A 14,496-nucleotide genomic window follows, 5' to 3' on the forward strand; every position below is an offset into this window, starting at 1 on the left:
TATACTTTATAGTCCACTTCGTAAGTACAATTAGCTACACAAAGGCTTCAAAGATTTGACACAAGTAGATTTTACCCATCCATCTAGCTAGCTGATTCTTCTGATCTCATAAGACAGAGCCTTTAGTAAAAAATATATATATTTTATTAAATATAATACACACACATATGTATTTCTCCCAGTATACTGTGTCTACAACTAGTGAATAGCTCCTACAATACCTATATTTGTCACATAATAAAATCACACCAGTTTTTAATCATTTTAACTCAAATATTTCTAGAAGAGTACCTCATATTTCATATATTTAGATAGTTTTATTTGCTTATGAATATTTATAAGGGATGCCATTATTTCAATTCAATTAATATATGTTGAGTGCCCAGGGCTTGTATGACACTAAGCTAGGCACTTTATGCATGAATACATAAAACATAGATTCCCAGTGCAGTGAATACAAATGGACACTGGGAAGTGAGGGTATGTGTATATACCCACCTATCTCTTCGGGCCTAAAATATATAAGCTTAAGTCTACCATTAATGAATAGATTTGCAGGCTTGCTAAATAGGCACCAGGAGAGGATGAGGTATTCTCCTAAATCCTGGGTACATTTCAAGTAAGTAAATCGTTAGCCCTTTAGATCAAAAGGAACAAACGTGTTCTACTTACTTGTCAATCAGGTCCTATTCTGGGCAAAATCTGTTGTGGACTGCTTAAAGACCCACAGAATCGAGCTCCCAATCCTCTTCCACAGAGCTAATGATGAAAGTCCCCAGGTGAGAGGTAGAATTAGCAATGTCTTAGTCATATGGGAGGCAGAAATAGAAATGTTCCAAGAGATTTGAAGTTTTAAGTGAGGCTAGGGTGTAAGTATGTAAAAACTGGACTTAGAGGAAATAACCCAAGTCAAAATAAGGGGAGGAGAAAAAAAAAAGCAAAAGCAATAGGTTCTTGAAACTACTGGGTTGGCCAAAAAGTTTGCTTGGGTTTTTACATAAGATCCTATGGAAAATCCAAATACACTTTTTGGCCAATCCCAATACATTCCTGTCTTACTAGGAAAGACAAGACCAACAGGTACAGTTTTTGCAAGGTCTGGAATAAAGTCAAGCTGGTCATTCAAGCAACATAACTCTGTGGACTGAGAAAGCAGGTTGGAGAAAGCTCTCTGGGTACTTTCACTGCTGGTGGGAATTTAACGGGGTTAAATTAAACTTACTACGCCTCAGTAATTGTACTCATAGATTTACTCAAATGAAAACAAATCTATACAAATATTTGGAAATCAATGTTCACAGCAGCTTTACTCACAATAGCCCAAACTGAAAAATAAAACTTCAGATGCCCATCAACAGGTTAATGAATATAAAAATTTTGGTATATCCATAAAATGGAACACTACTCAGCAACAAAAAGGAGCATACCCATGATTCATACAACATGGATGATTCTCAAAAACACTACCTTTACCAAAAGGAGCCAGACACAAAATAGCACATATTGTCTAACTTCATTTATCTGATATTCCAGGACAGGCACAAATTACTCTATTGAATTAGAAGGCAGATTGGTGGGTGGCTAGGGCTGAGGAGGGTGCCTGACTGCAAAGGAGAACAAGAGAATTTTTGAGGGTGTCAAGTGGTCTCTATCATGACTGTGATGGCGGTCACAAGTGTGTACAATTTGAGGATAAATTAAACTGTACACATAAAATGAGTGCCTTTTATTACATCTAAGTTCTATCTCGATAAAGATGATTTTGAAATGTATATTTCTCTCTTACACTGAACATTGGAAATCAATGGACTTATGTAATGGATTACTCAAATCTCCCTACTCTGACTGCCTGACACCAGTGCTCAGGATAGCTAATACCACAAAGACTATACAAGGAAAGTGAAATAAAATGAAACTCAAGCCAGTCAACCTTGCTTCTTGTTGACAGAAAGAATGAAAAATTACTCTTGAACAAGAGGTTGATAACAATGGATGGCCCTGGAAGTCTCCGAATGATAGATAACATAGATAACTGTTGTAACAGATACACATTAGATATATTAGATATATTATATTAGATAGTTATCTATCTATGTTACCTAATTCCATTTTCTGCTATCATGGCCACAGTCATTAAAAATTGATAAAGTATATACTTTACAAATTCATGAACATATGTACATATTTTATTTATCACACACCTGTTACCAGAGGCCATCAAAAGGGCTTCTCCTGGAAAAAAATCTCTGATCCCATACAGTCTGCTCCCTTAGAACCATGGACTTATTTTTTAATGGCACAAATCAAATCATACAACAGAGAAACTAATTATCTGTCTTCTTCCATCATGGGTAAATTTCTTGAGAAGAAATATCACTTTTTACCTCTGTATCCCTACTGCTTGATACATCGTAAGTGGTCAATAAATGTTAAATTAATGAACAAACAACTGAATGATACGCATGGTCCTATGCTGTTTTAGATTTGTGTAATGACACAGTAGAGCACAGAAAGGGGAAAAATAAATTGCTGATAAGCATCAAGGAGGCTTTCGGAGTGCCAGAACTGAGCTAGAGGCTTTCTTTTGTTAGCTCCCTCCTCCAGCTGTGGGCTCTTGCACTCGCACTTGCCAGTGGCCACTGGATCTCAACTGAAGAGCCGGAGGGAGACCCCTTTCTCCAGGGCTTCCTAAATACACAGGACCCATGGTAAGAAGGGAGCTCCCTCAGGCAGAAGGCAGCTCATTTATTTTTCAAATACTTGTGCCAAACATAAGACACTTAGTGGTGTCTGACTCTTTGAGACTCCATGGACTGTAGCCTGCGAGATTCCTCTGTCCGTGGGATTTTCCAGGCAAGAATACTGGAGTGAGTTGCCATTTCCTTCTACTAAACCCTGAATAAAGGCATTTGTGCCTCTCATGCCCCTGTGTCACCACTGGCCAGCATGAGGGAAATCTCAGAGCTTTCTAATAAAAGAAAGGACAGGGGGAGTAGTTATGAAGAACAAACATATTTATCAAAAACATTAAAATCTCAAGTGGCCATCTTATTTTTCACAAGAATAGACCTGCCTTGAAGCCATTGTAGAAGTTAATTAAAAACATCACTGCCCATGGAAAGCTTTGACTGAAAATGTCTTTAAGGTTGTCTTGAAAAACATCAAATGCAGCGAAAATTATTGAATACTCTTTCTCTTGCTCACCCCTTGCACTCTTGCGCGCACTTTCTGTTTTAACTGTTCACTTCTCACAGGATAGATTTCTCTGGCCATCTAAGTGGGAATCAAAGCACGAAATGAAAGGTCGCTCAGACAACTGTCCAAGCCCAGAGTTTTAAGATTTGTCTTCAAAATCCTGGCAAAAAAGTCTTTTCTTACTGCTGTTCCCAGACTTAAAAGGACGTAGATAAAAACAAGAGACACATAATCTCTTCATCACCCAATACATAGAATAGACCGAGATCTTATGTACAGATACAAAGGAGCAAGTTCATCCTTTAACGACAAGAAAGGCACTTGCCAAGTTCCGGCCAGAGACCTAAAATTAACATCCCAGTTCTTAAAAAGATGTGAATAATGGTGAACGAAGCTCAATCCTGTACCATAGCCAATGGCCCAAAGATTTAGAAACTAAGGTGATCAAACAGATTAAAAGGGAATTCTCTGTTATCATAGAACCAATCTACTTTGAAAGTCACTTTTCATTTTCACATTCTCAATTCTTCTACCTGAAAAAATAGGTTAAGTGGCAAAGTTTGCCACTTTGCTTTTTTATAGATATATGATACTCTGAACTCTTTGAAGGCAAGACAAAGTGTATAAGTGCAACAAAGGGTAAACAAGATAAAATCTCTGCTTGATCTTGCTCAAGCTATTATTATATTATGTTGAAACTTCTTTCTTTGAGATATTTCCTACTTCAATAATTCTCCTTCCTTTCCTTGCCAAGGAAATTCTCCTTCCTTCCTTGAGTGGTCTAACTAGGCTGAAAACAGGAACAAGGACAAATCAGATCAGAGAAGACAAAATTCTTCAAGCAGCCCAAGAACCCTAAATCACACAATGACTCTGGAGTCAGGTTCACTTGGCACCTGTTAGGGCTCCCCAACTCATGACCAAAGGTTAAGGGTTTCAAAACATTCAGGATTATGACAGAGGCGCTGCTTATGAGGCAAATGAAGTGTTTCAGGTTCATGCAACCATTTAAGCTGAGCGAGGATAACCCCCACTAAGTGGAAAAATGGGATTTGTGAATTTGGGTCTTTCTGTAACAAGGACAAGTGGCTTCTCTCTGGGGGAACCAAGTCAAAATTTTGAGGAGCCTGCTTAACTACTGTACCTGTGCTGTCCTGGAATCAGTCACTTCCTTGTACAGGCTGATGTCCAAGTAATAGCCAGACTCGTTCGTCAGGAAGAGGCGGATGGGAATTGCTTTTCCAGTTGGTGTCAGGCGAATGTTGATTTTCAGTTCTGCCTGGAGGACACGCAGCTTCCACAGCCGACTTCCATAGCGCATCACCATGCTCCGCACGGATTCCTCAATCTGACACAGACACATCACCAAGCACAAAAATTCAGTGCCTTGTAACCAGCACCTGACTCAGGTCTGCCCATCTTTGGGAAGGGAGAACGGGAACAGACCCTGGTTTCTGGAGATGTGTCCTCCACGTATTCCTTCCAAAAAGACACACAGTTTCTCCCCAACCCTACGCTTAGAACAAGTCAGGGACAATTTCATGCTGGCCTGGCATTTGAGTGGTTTTCTCTGGCTCACAACACCCAAATCTGTGCAACTCCCTTCCTCTTTCCCAACTGTATTCATATTCTATGCCAAAGATCTGCAATATCTAAAATTAGAAGCCATGGGATTTAAGAGAAGGCCCCAAATAAGAATAAAATCTCTAGTTAAACCGCTATTAAGTAGCATTTATATGCATGGTAACTACGTTTCATTGCACTTTCAGGACCTTAAATCAACATAGCAATTATCACCATGAGCTTTTTTCCATACAATTTTATTAAACTTTATAATATATGTTTCTTGGTAAATTGCACAAATTAAAGAAAGGCAATTTGTAGGTGGTGCTAGAATGTTCTCTCTAAACAGAGCTCTGAAGCTAGGTCACTGCTAAGTCCAACTAGGATTTAACGAGATGGGGCAAATGTTCCCTCCTTTTTCTTACCTTTGTACCAAGGCAGCTTAGTGGCCCTCATTTTTAGGGTTTGGTGAGTTATTTTAACCAAATGGCCTTAGATGTGATTTTTCCTTATTGACACACTAAAGCAAAAAAGAATTTTTTTATTCCCAATATGGCTATAGGCAGCTAAGACATACTACTCAAAACAACATTTTCTTAAATGAAGTATCTCTCTAAAATGCTTTCTCAATGTCTTAGAGAATTTTTTAAAAAATCTCATGCCATCCTTCACTTGTGACTCTTTGGAAGTATGTGCCACTCTTGTAGTTTATTTCTGCTCCAAAGAATTTCAGGTTAAAATGAGTTTCAAGGAGTTAACATCTCTATTCCTACACTTGCTTGTTAACCAAGAGATATCTATCCATTCTTTTTTTTGAGGGAACAAAAGTCAACAATTTCTAAATAGAGGAAATTGACAGCTATCTATGATTAGAAAGACAGAGTTAGGGCATATGAGCATTTGGAGTAGAAACAGAGAGGCTGACAGCAAAAACTCATTGAGGAATGCTAAGTCATATCTACAAATATACTGATAGAGTGTCCAGGGCACGTTTTAACTCTCCTAGTTTCATCAATCCCAGGATGCTCAAGAGAACCTTTGCTTAAACCGAATGATGAGACTTTGTGAAACTCAGTAAGTAGCCCTGACCTCGGCTTTCCTGGCAGACAAGGCAACTAATCAGTAGTTTGAGTCTAGAAGAAAAAAACAGTAGAAAATGATCTCTCGGGTCTTAGACCCTAAGTTCAAAAAGCAAAAGTCCATGCCTACAATGGCTCTTGAGAAAGAGGTCTCCTATTCAAATATACTGGTTCTCCTATTCAAATTCCACAATATCATAAAAAGGTTAGAGGGAGTGGAAACAAGAGAGCAACCCGTCTTTACTACCCCTGGGATAAAAGAGTACAGAGTCCCCTTGCTTTCCTTCCTTAAATTATATGGAATGCATTTTAGAATAGAGCCTTGGGGAACAAACCAAACATTGTTATGTGTGGAATTCCACATCAACCAAATTTTCCTCTGTGGAAAAATACTAATGAGAAATAGGTTAGACACTTTGGGAAGGTGTATTACTGCTCAAAGGCCATCAGATGACCAGTAAAAAGAGGCAGTAATTTTGCCAAAATGCCCAATAATAGCAAAGTTAGTTATACTAGATGAGAAATCCTAGGGAATTAAACAAAATAGGACTGCTATCATGGTAAATATCGTAAAATATCCAGTTACCAATGGAAGAAGACGAAAAAGTTTTACATTTTTGTACTGCTTATAAGTGACTATCAAGATAACATCAAACCACCTTCAGTGTTTTAGACCTTATACTTAAATGGATGTATTTAATTATATACAAATTATATCACAAGATTTTTAGTGGCTTATATCTCCTGCAATACAATGGACTAGATACACTTTTAAACTATATCCATGAAAGCAAACAAAACTATGAGTTAATATTAAATGATTACATTAAAATGTATGTATCAATGTAAATTAAACATAATTATAAGTTAAAAACGTAAATTAAAATGTATGATTATGAAATTTCTACTCACAGCTAAGTCTCATGGTAAATTATGATTGCTCTTAAAAATTTTAAATCACTGTGTTTAAAGGTTATTTACTCAGAGATCACTACAGCAAGGGAGTCAGACACCATCACATGCTTTTCAGCAGAAATTCAAAGGCAGGGGTAGTGGAGAAGTAAAGCTTCATAGTAGAACAAAGAGACACCTTCAGTTTTGAGGTATGCTTTCAATGGTTATATCAAATTTTTGATATCATCCCAGAAACCCAGTCCTAGAAGCATTCTGTAAACTTTAAGGATCGAGGGTTCAGTCACCTGACCAAGAAAGTACCTGTTTCCAGGTCCAAGTGCAAACAAATAAGAATGACTCTCTCTGCTGTGTTGGCAGGTGCTGGGTGCAAAGCTACAGAGAAATGTACCTTCGATGGGTCCATGATGACTGTAGGAACAAAGTTGAGGAAGATGTGGTTGCAGTCAGTCCGGACATTTGTATTGTTAAAGGCGACTTCCAACTCATCCATGGCTTCCAGGAGGAGCCGCTCCCCTTCATTTTGTAGATATTCAAAGGAAGCTTCCTATGCAGGAAAGAAAATCACCATCAACATTAATGTTTTATAGGGTTGGCCAAAAAATTTGTTTGGGTTTTGGCCAACCCAACTAGTCATAAGGCTGTTATGTAGATATTATTTATCTTTCTTCCTGGGGTCAGCCCAAAGACCACAGGCAGCAGGGGCTAGCAAGGGTCAGATAAAGAGTTCCCAGCAGCCCTTCCTCCTGCCTGTTTGGTACCATTTTCTTACAATAAGTGGAGATCCTGGGCACCCCCAGAGCTGCAACCCTAGTAGGGTCACAACTGCCAGACACAGCAGCATAGAAAGGAAATCTGTTTAGAGAGGAAAAGTTGCAGAAAGGTTATGGCTATGGGATACAGGAACAAGTCACACACCAGCTGTGTACAGAAACTATCCCCACTTTTAGACAGGTTTACCATGGAGTCGTCTCTAACTTTTCATTTTATCCTCTATCATCATCCAAACTTCCCTGTGGTTTTTCTGTTCGCATGCTTTTCCTTTTCTCAAGCAAGTACTATCATGCTTCCATTTCCAAGAAAAATCAAATGAAAGGGGGAAAAAAGCCCTTAATTGCACAGAATATTTACCTCTGTGAGAGAAGTGACTCTTAGGCTTCTGGTGCATATTGGACAATAGGATGAAAGAGAACAAGAGCCTTGATTCAGGAGGAAAACCTGATTTTGAATCATGGCTGTGTCTCTGTCCCTTCCCTCAGAGATAACTTTCCATTAAAGTACAGCACCCAGGGTCTTCTCTGGTGGCCCAGCGGTTAGGACTCTGTGCTTCCACTACAGTGGGCATAGGTTCGATCCCTGGTCAGGGAACTGACATACTGCAAGCCGAGTGGCATAGCACCCCTGCCCAAGAAAAAAAGAGAAGAAAGTACAGCACCCACCTTGGTGACCAGATCAGAATGCCTGATGATTGCACGAACAAAGAACCTGTAGTCTGTCACTTCTGTGCCCACTTCCACCTTGGCTGCCCCAAGATACAAGTGCATCTTGTGATTGGCACACGGGATGGCAGTAAGGTCAAAATTTCTCATCCGGTTCAGCTCTAACTGGAAAGCTAGGGCAGGCTCCAGGTGACGATAGATACGATCTTCCTCAAACTGAATACAAGAATTGGAGGAAAGAACAGCTTACAAGAGGCAGTTACAAAATTTATATTATGAAATTGTATATAAAAGAAATGCTTAAAAAAGAAACATAAGCCATGTTGTGCCAAGGAACCAAAGGGGAAGAAAGAGGAGCTACATACAAGGAAACTGCGATAACTGACGTAAGATTAGGCACTAGAGGCCCTGTTTACTTTGTAAGCTTTCATCATTTATACTCTTACAACTGGTGATGCTCTCCATTAAAAACAAACAAAACCCCCCACCTAGTCCCTCAGAACTCCTCTAGCATTTAAAGCCTTCATAGCTCATTTTTTTTTAAACAGTTAACCAAACTACTTCACATTACTATCTATTTCACATACCAGTGTTTTAGTTTTATCCAACTAATCTAAAACACGTATGGGCAGGATCCATGTCTCATACTCTTACCATTTCTGGCAGACTGAAAAAGGACACAGGAAAACAAATGTTATATAATATTGAAAAATAGGTATTTGGCTATGGAATATCCTGTATCCATGCATAATTATTCATATTTCTTTTTTAAAGTTGCATTTACATTTACTGTATGTTTTGCTGAAGCCAGATATGTTTAGAGTACATCTCCATAGAGTAAATGGAGAGAGAAAGCCAAAAACATAAGCTAGTAATAAGAAGAAACCAATGTGGTCTGAAATTCTATATTTTAAAATTGAAAAATGCACATAAACAAGCCTTGATAAATGAACTGTCTGTGGGTGACGAGAATAATCCAATAACTATAGTGGTCCTTTCATATTACATCATTAGGATTATCCTAACGGATGATTTTGAAAGTTATCACTGTCTTCGGTAGGTCAGGACATTACAGTGTTTCCTGAACCAAACTCTTTTGGAAGGGAACTTTGTTTAGTTCGAAGATATATGTAAGACAAAGGGAAGTATAAGTTCAATTAGAGAAAGAAGATGGTAAGAACATATGGCACAGATATACTACTCTTGGGCTTTTAAGGAAAAAACAAAGATTAAAAAAAAAAAAAAAAAAGAGGAAAAAAAATCAGTCCTTACCTTATCCCTTGCTCGGAACGTGAAAAATTTAGGAAATTCTCTCTGCATTAAAGAAGGAGGGAAAATGTGTCAATCTTTCATAGATATGACTCTTTGGGGATAAACACATGGTAGAGAAACAGTCAAGCATCCAGAAGACAGTTGCCTAGAAAACACGATCCTTACCTAAGCTTAGTCTGGAGAAAATGAATGATTCTCTGGGTAACCGTCACTTTGACCCCACTTACAAATTTGAGAACCACCACGATACTAACCCGACTAACAGCTACCCTCTTCTGGGGTGAAAAATGGTATATTTTTCATCTCCCAAGTGGAAAACGTCTTCTTGGCTGCTACCCATGGCAGAAACTGGCACATAAGACCAACGCGTCCTTATACTGCAGCACTGCAATAGTAGTTACTGGATTGATTTCCCAAGTTTCTCCTTAAGAGACTCAAAGTGTAAACTCACCAGAGAACATAGCATCCCCAATCCATGCTTTTTTTCCCCCTCATTCCCTCTCAAGTTAATAATTTCAAAGGTTTAAACAATAACATTTCAAGACAAAGAAAAGTGTGAGATATTACTTTGGTCAGTAGCCCTCTATGTCTAGGAAAGAACAGGGTGGATGGAGCTAGTGAACATGCAATCATTAGGTCTTACTGCTCTTTTGCAGGGCATTACCCAAGAAAGCAACCAATTTACTAGAACCTTATTAATTAACAAAGATGAATTCAATTAGCAGAGTCCATTAGTTTCTGAAATTTAACTTATTAACACCAAATACCCCTGTTTCTCGGATGGGAAACTCTACTGGCAGTGTTGGAATCAAGTCATTACTATTTGCCTCCATAGGAGGTTTCATTAAGGCATCTTCTTCATTATGAGTGCAATGTAATCAAACACTTATGGGTACAAAGCAGAGAGACCAGGACTAGCTGCCTAAATACCCGTCAATGAACTTCAGGAACCATGAAGGAAACATGAACTGAAAGCCTTGCGGGGGGCAGGTGCTCTCATGTGCTGACCGTCGAATGTTCTCAACAACCTCTCTGGAAGAGTACTGCTTTTTTTTTTTCAAAGTAAGTTTTTATTGTTGTATAGTTGCTATGCAATATTGTGTTAGTTTCCACTGTGTGTGGCAGTGAATCAGTTGTACATATACATATATCCCCTCTTTTTTGGAATTCTTTTCCATTCAGTTCAGCACAGAGCACTGAGGAGAGTTCCCTGTGCTACAGAGTAGGTTCTCACATAGTATCGTTAATGTGTATATGCCAATCCCAATTATTATGACCCCGGAACATGAACTTGGGTCTAAGGCTAGAGCCCATGCCATTTCATCTCTACCTAGCAAGTATAGGATGTTAACTATTTATTCTTCTTTTTAATCCAAATTCCTTATTTAGAGGACTTCTCTTTCAAGAACCATGCTTGTTTTTGAGACAAAAACCAAAAACCTCAGAAACTGAAATTAAGGCTTTCAGGAAAAAAAGGAAAAAAAAAAAAAGGCAACATTCATGGTTCTTAAATTTATGGAAAACTTCTTGAATACCTTCCATAGGTCTTACACTTCACTTTAACTATAACTTGCTCAGTTAATAAATCTTTTTACATTTTCCTTGGCATTTTAACTGAAAAACAGCTTCTAGGAGCCTGTTTAGCAAGGCCAGCAAACCACTTGTCCAGGCGTGGGTCTTCAAAAGCCCTTTGAAAGTGGATTTTACACAGCACTGATCTTTTACTGATGATGTTTTGTCCTAAATAATTCTCTAATTCCCCTGAACGACAGTGAAGAGCATGGGGATGACTTCAAGGTTAAGCAGGAAGATGTTGAACTGAATTGTCAGTAGATTTCATGCTCCGGGCTTTATACAGTCTAGTTTTGGTTTTATTCTCAAGAGGTATGGCTTTCAGAGCATTAGCTAAAAAGTAACATGAGTCAAAAAAGAAGGGTAACAAAGTCCTTCCATGAGATTTTTCTGAAAGAAAAGTAAAGTAATGATACAATCTTTTAATCACATATTCTTCAATTCCTTAACTTTAATTAATTCGTTAACCTAAAACAGTTACTTAGTATACCATTTACACAAAAGATGAGATGACATAAACAAATGTTCTTAAACTTTTGAGTAAATTTTTAGTTCCACAGTGAAGTCCTCACTAAGCACAAAGCATTTAGAATAGGAGATGGCACGAACTTCCATGCAATGGTAAACCAGGATTAATGAGCAATTCTCTAAGACAGGGAAAGACTTTTGTAGAAAATTGCTTTTTTTTTTTTCACTCAAAAGTCACAGAAATACAGAAAATACAGAAAAGAAGAAATCCCAAAGTCTGATTATAGTTTTAGTAAATTCCTTCATCCTACCGCATCCTCACACAGCCAATTTTTCCACTAAGGCATTCAAGCTTACTCCGTCACTAATGTAATTGCTTTCTAGGCATTCTACTAGTGTTATGGGCAAATATCATAATTGAATGTACACAAAGAAAAACCCTCTTAGTGTTCTGGTACCAAAAAACAAAAGAATGCAACATTTCTCTGGAAGAAATTATACCCCTGCTGTGTTCTAATCAGCCAACCATCATCAAGACAATCAAAATAATTTGCCTAAATTAGCCAATCAAGACACCCTGCAAATCAGAGAATGTGAAAACCTGCAACAGAAAACATCATAGCTGATTATGATACTAATAATCGTGTTAAAAACCTAATGAGATGAAGAAATTGGAAGCTTGCTGGTACAATTCTCTTTTACCTCAACATGCTGAGAACTAATTATATAGACTGTAATTAAAACAAAAACTCAAACCAAACCTTCTGAAAAACTAATAGTTGATCCACTAGCAAACAGAACTGCCAATTTTTTCTAGCTTTATTGAGATATAATTGACATATCAATTTTTTTTTTTTTTAAAGAAATGAACTACTAACCACGATAACTGTTTTCGATAGTGGGCTCTTCAGGCGAAAACAATCCAAAACACTTAAAGTGGGAGTCACTCACATAAAAATCAGTAAAACTGCAATTATCTCCTAGGTGATTTACAGCAGAATTTTTAAAAATCTCATGAAATCTTACAAATAAGAAACAAAAGGAAACTACAGGTGGAAATCTGATTTAGAATCTCATCATGGTTTCTGGACCTCATGCTCTGTTTGGGCAGCCAAGTATAAGAAAAGATCTGAGAAACACGCATTTTAGCATCCTTAACAAAACTTTGCTGGAAAAAAAATATGCAAAGCTTCTTAAAGTATACTACATATGTTAGAATTAAATAGCATCTTCTGCTGCACTTTTTGGAATTCTAGATCTGAATGTGCGTGATACGAACAGAGACTTAGTACTCCATAAAACTGGAGAACAGCAACTTAATATAGAAATTCAGAGAGTCTTCTTTTGCTTTCAAGGCCTCAACTTTTTTTTTTAATATGAAGAAGATATTTACAAGGATAGACTTGCTTTTCCTCAAACTTTCTGTTTAAATACCAATGTTAAACATTGATAGTCAAAGTCCCATTATGGGTATTTGCTTTAATTAAATGGTTATGGAAACAGACTCAAACACCAAGACGCCTTAACGTTGGTAACTACTGCCTGCTCAGAAGAATGGTCTCCATGTCGAGCCAAGACACTTAGGCATCAGCAGACATTCTGGTGGACAGATCTCCGGGGACTGTGTTGATGGAACAATATTGGAAATAATTCCAGCCTTTGCTGCCATGTGAATAAACACCTAATATCCACACTCTCCAGGAACCTCCACCCGGCAATGTTCTGGTCCTGAAGCAGCCCAAGAGACGACGACTATGAACAGCATGGCTGCCTCCTTCCACACCAGCCATGTTGTTCTTGAACCTAACGCGGTAACCTTCCTCCTCTCCTTGCCCCCTCCCGCGCACGTCTCCTCTTCTACTCAATAATATAGGGATTTCACAGTGTAGAGCAGGGGAGGCTGCATACATAACAGTGGATTACCAGGAAGCCACAGAGATCAAGGGATTCATCATTAACGTCCCGGAAAGCTTCCTCTTTTTCACACTACACTAACTAGGGGGCAAGCGCACGTCGGATGACACGACAGAGGCCAAGTGTCCTTCAAGCCACCACCAGCGGAGGATCTCGGAGCAGCAGCATGACGGTGAGCCCCAGATTCATACAACTCCTGCCAGGGCTTCCTGGCTATGGCAGATCCTGGCCAGAGTTCAGTAATAGTCACCCTTGCCTGCTGCATAATTGCTAATCATGTCTGAGGGGCCTAACATAAAAACACCCCAACTCCTCTGCCACCCAATTCTTCAGGGCAAATCCAGTCCATACCCGAACCTTCATGTTCTCTGCACCCTAAAGCAACGCTTACTACACTTATGACAGATCAAGTCACTTGATAATTTAACTGATTTCCCACTTCTTGCCACTATAAATGGAAACTGGACAATGAATGATTGGGAAGACCACCTGCTGGGCTCATTTCCAAGCAGATCTTGCTTATACATGTCTCTATTCAACTGAAATCGGGAAATATTAAGAGAGCAGGGAGAAAAAAAAATGTTTCAAAGCTGTTAGGTGTTTTCTAGGACAAGATGTAGATTCAATGATAAGAAAGTGTCCCCCAAAAATGTCTGTGACAATTAATTGCTTTGGCCTTTAAAAAAAAATTCAGTGGAGGGTTTTATCACAGAATGCTGATTATAGAAAACCAGTTAGTGTGCAATAGACATGAAGACTGTAAGGAAAAGGGAAAACAATTTTATAAATTCAGTATTACTCCTCAGAATAATATATACTCCAAAGTCAGTGATGAAAGAACAAATCAGATAAGCACTTAAGAACCTAGCCCGATACTTTTTCTAAATCCAGGGCCTGGCTCTGGCATGTCTACCTGAGTTCTGATCAGCATCTACCAGCCACAGTATTTATTCGCAGATTCTCATACTCCATCCCAAAGTATCAATTTTATTCTCTAAGCTCCTGATTTTTCTTCCTAAAGCCCCAGGGTTCTCTTTAAGCTCCTCATACTTCTCCACTGCCTCCTGTCTCCTATCTACAGT

At 38.5% G+C, this 14,496-nt stretch overlaps 1 protein-coding gene across 12 annotated transcripts in view; it reads right to left on the bottom strand.

The window, feature by feature from the left end:
* The window catches only part of ACACA (acetyl-CoA carboxylase alpha), a 286,320-nt gene that overhangs the window by 91,008 nt on the left and 180,816 nt on the right, over positions 1-14,496 (bottom strand). For all 12 annotated transcript variants that reach the window (XM_061390286.1, XM_061390285.1, XM_061390289.1 and 9 more), the window contains 4 exons: positions 9,461-9,502; positions 8,189-8,404; positions 7,141-7,296; positions 4,340-4,543 (listed from right to left, as the gene is read on the bottom strand). In XM_061390286.1, coding sequence (XP_061246270.1) covers positions 4,340-4,543; positions 7,141-7,296; positions 8,189-8,404; positions 9,461-9,502 — 618 coding nt within the window. The remainder of the gene's footprint in view (positions 1-4,339; positions 4,544-7,140; positions 7,297-8,188; positions 8,405-9,460; positions 9,503-14,496) is intronic.

This window comes from Bos javanicus, chromosome 19 (assembly GCF_032452875.1).
Source record: "Bos javanicus breed banteng chromosome 19, ARS-OSU_banteng_1.0, whole genome shotgun sequence".
Classification (NCBI taxonomy): Eukaryota; Metazoa; Chordata; class Mammalia; order Artiodactyla; family Bovidae; genus Bos; species Bos javanicus.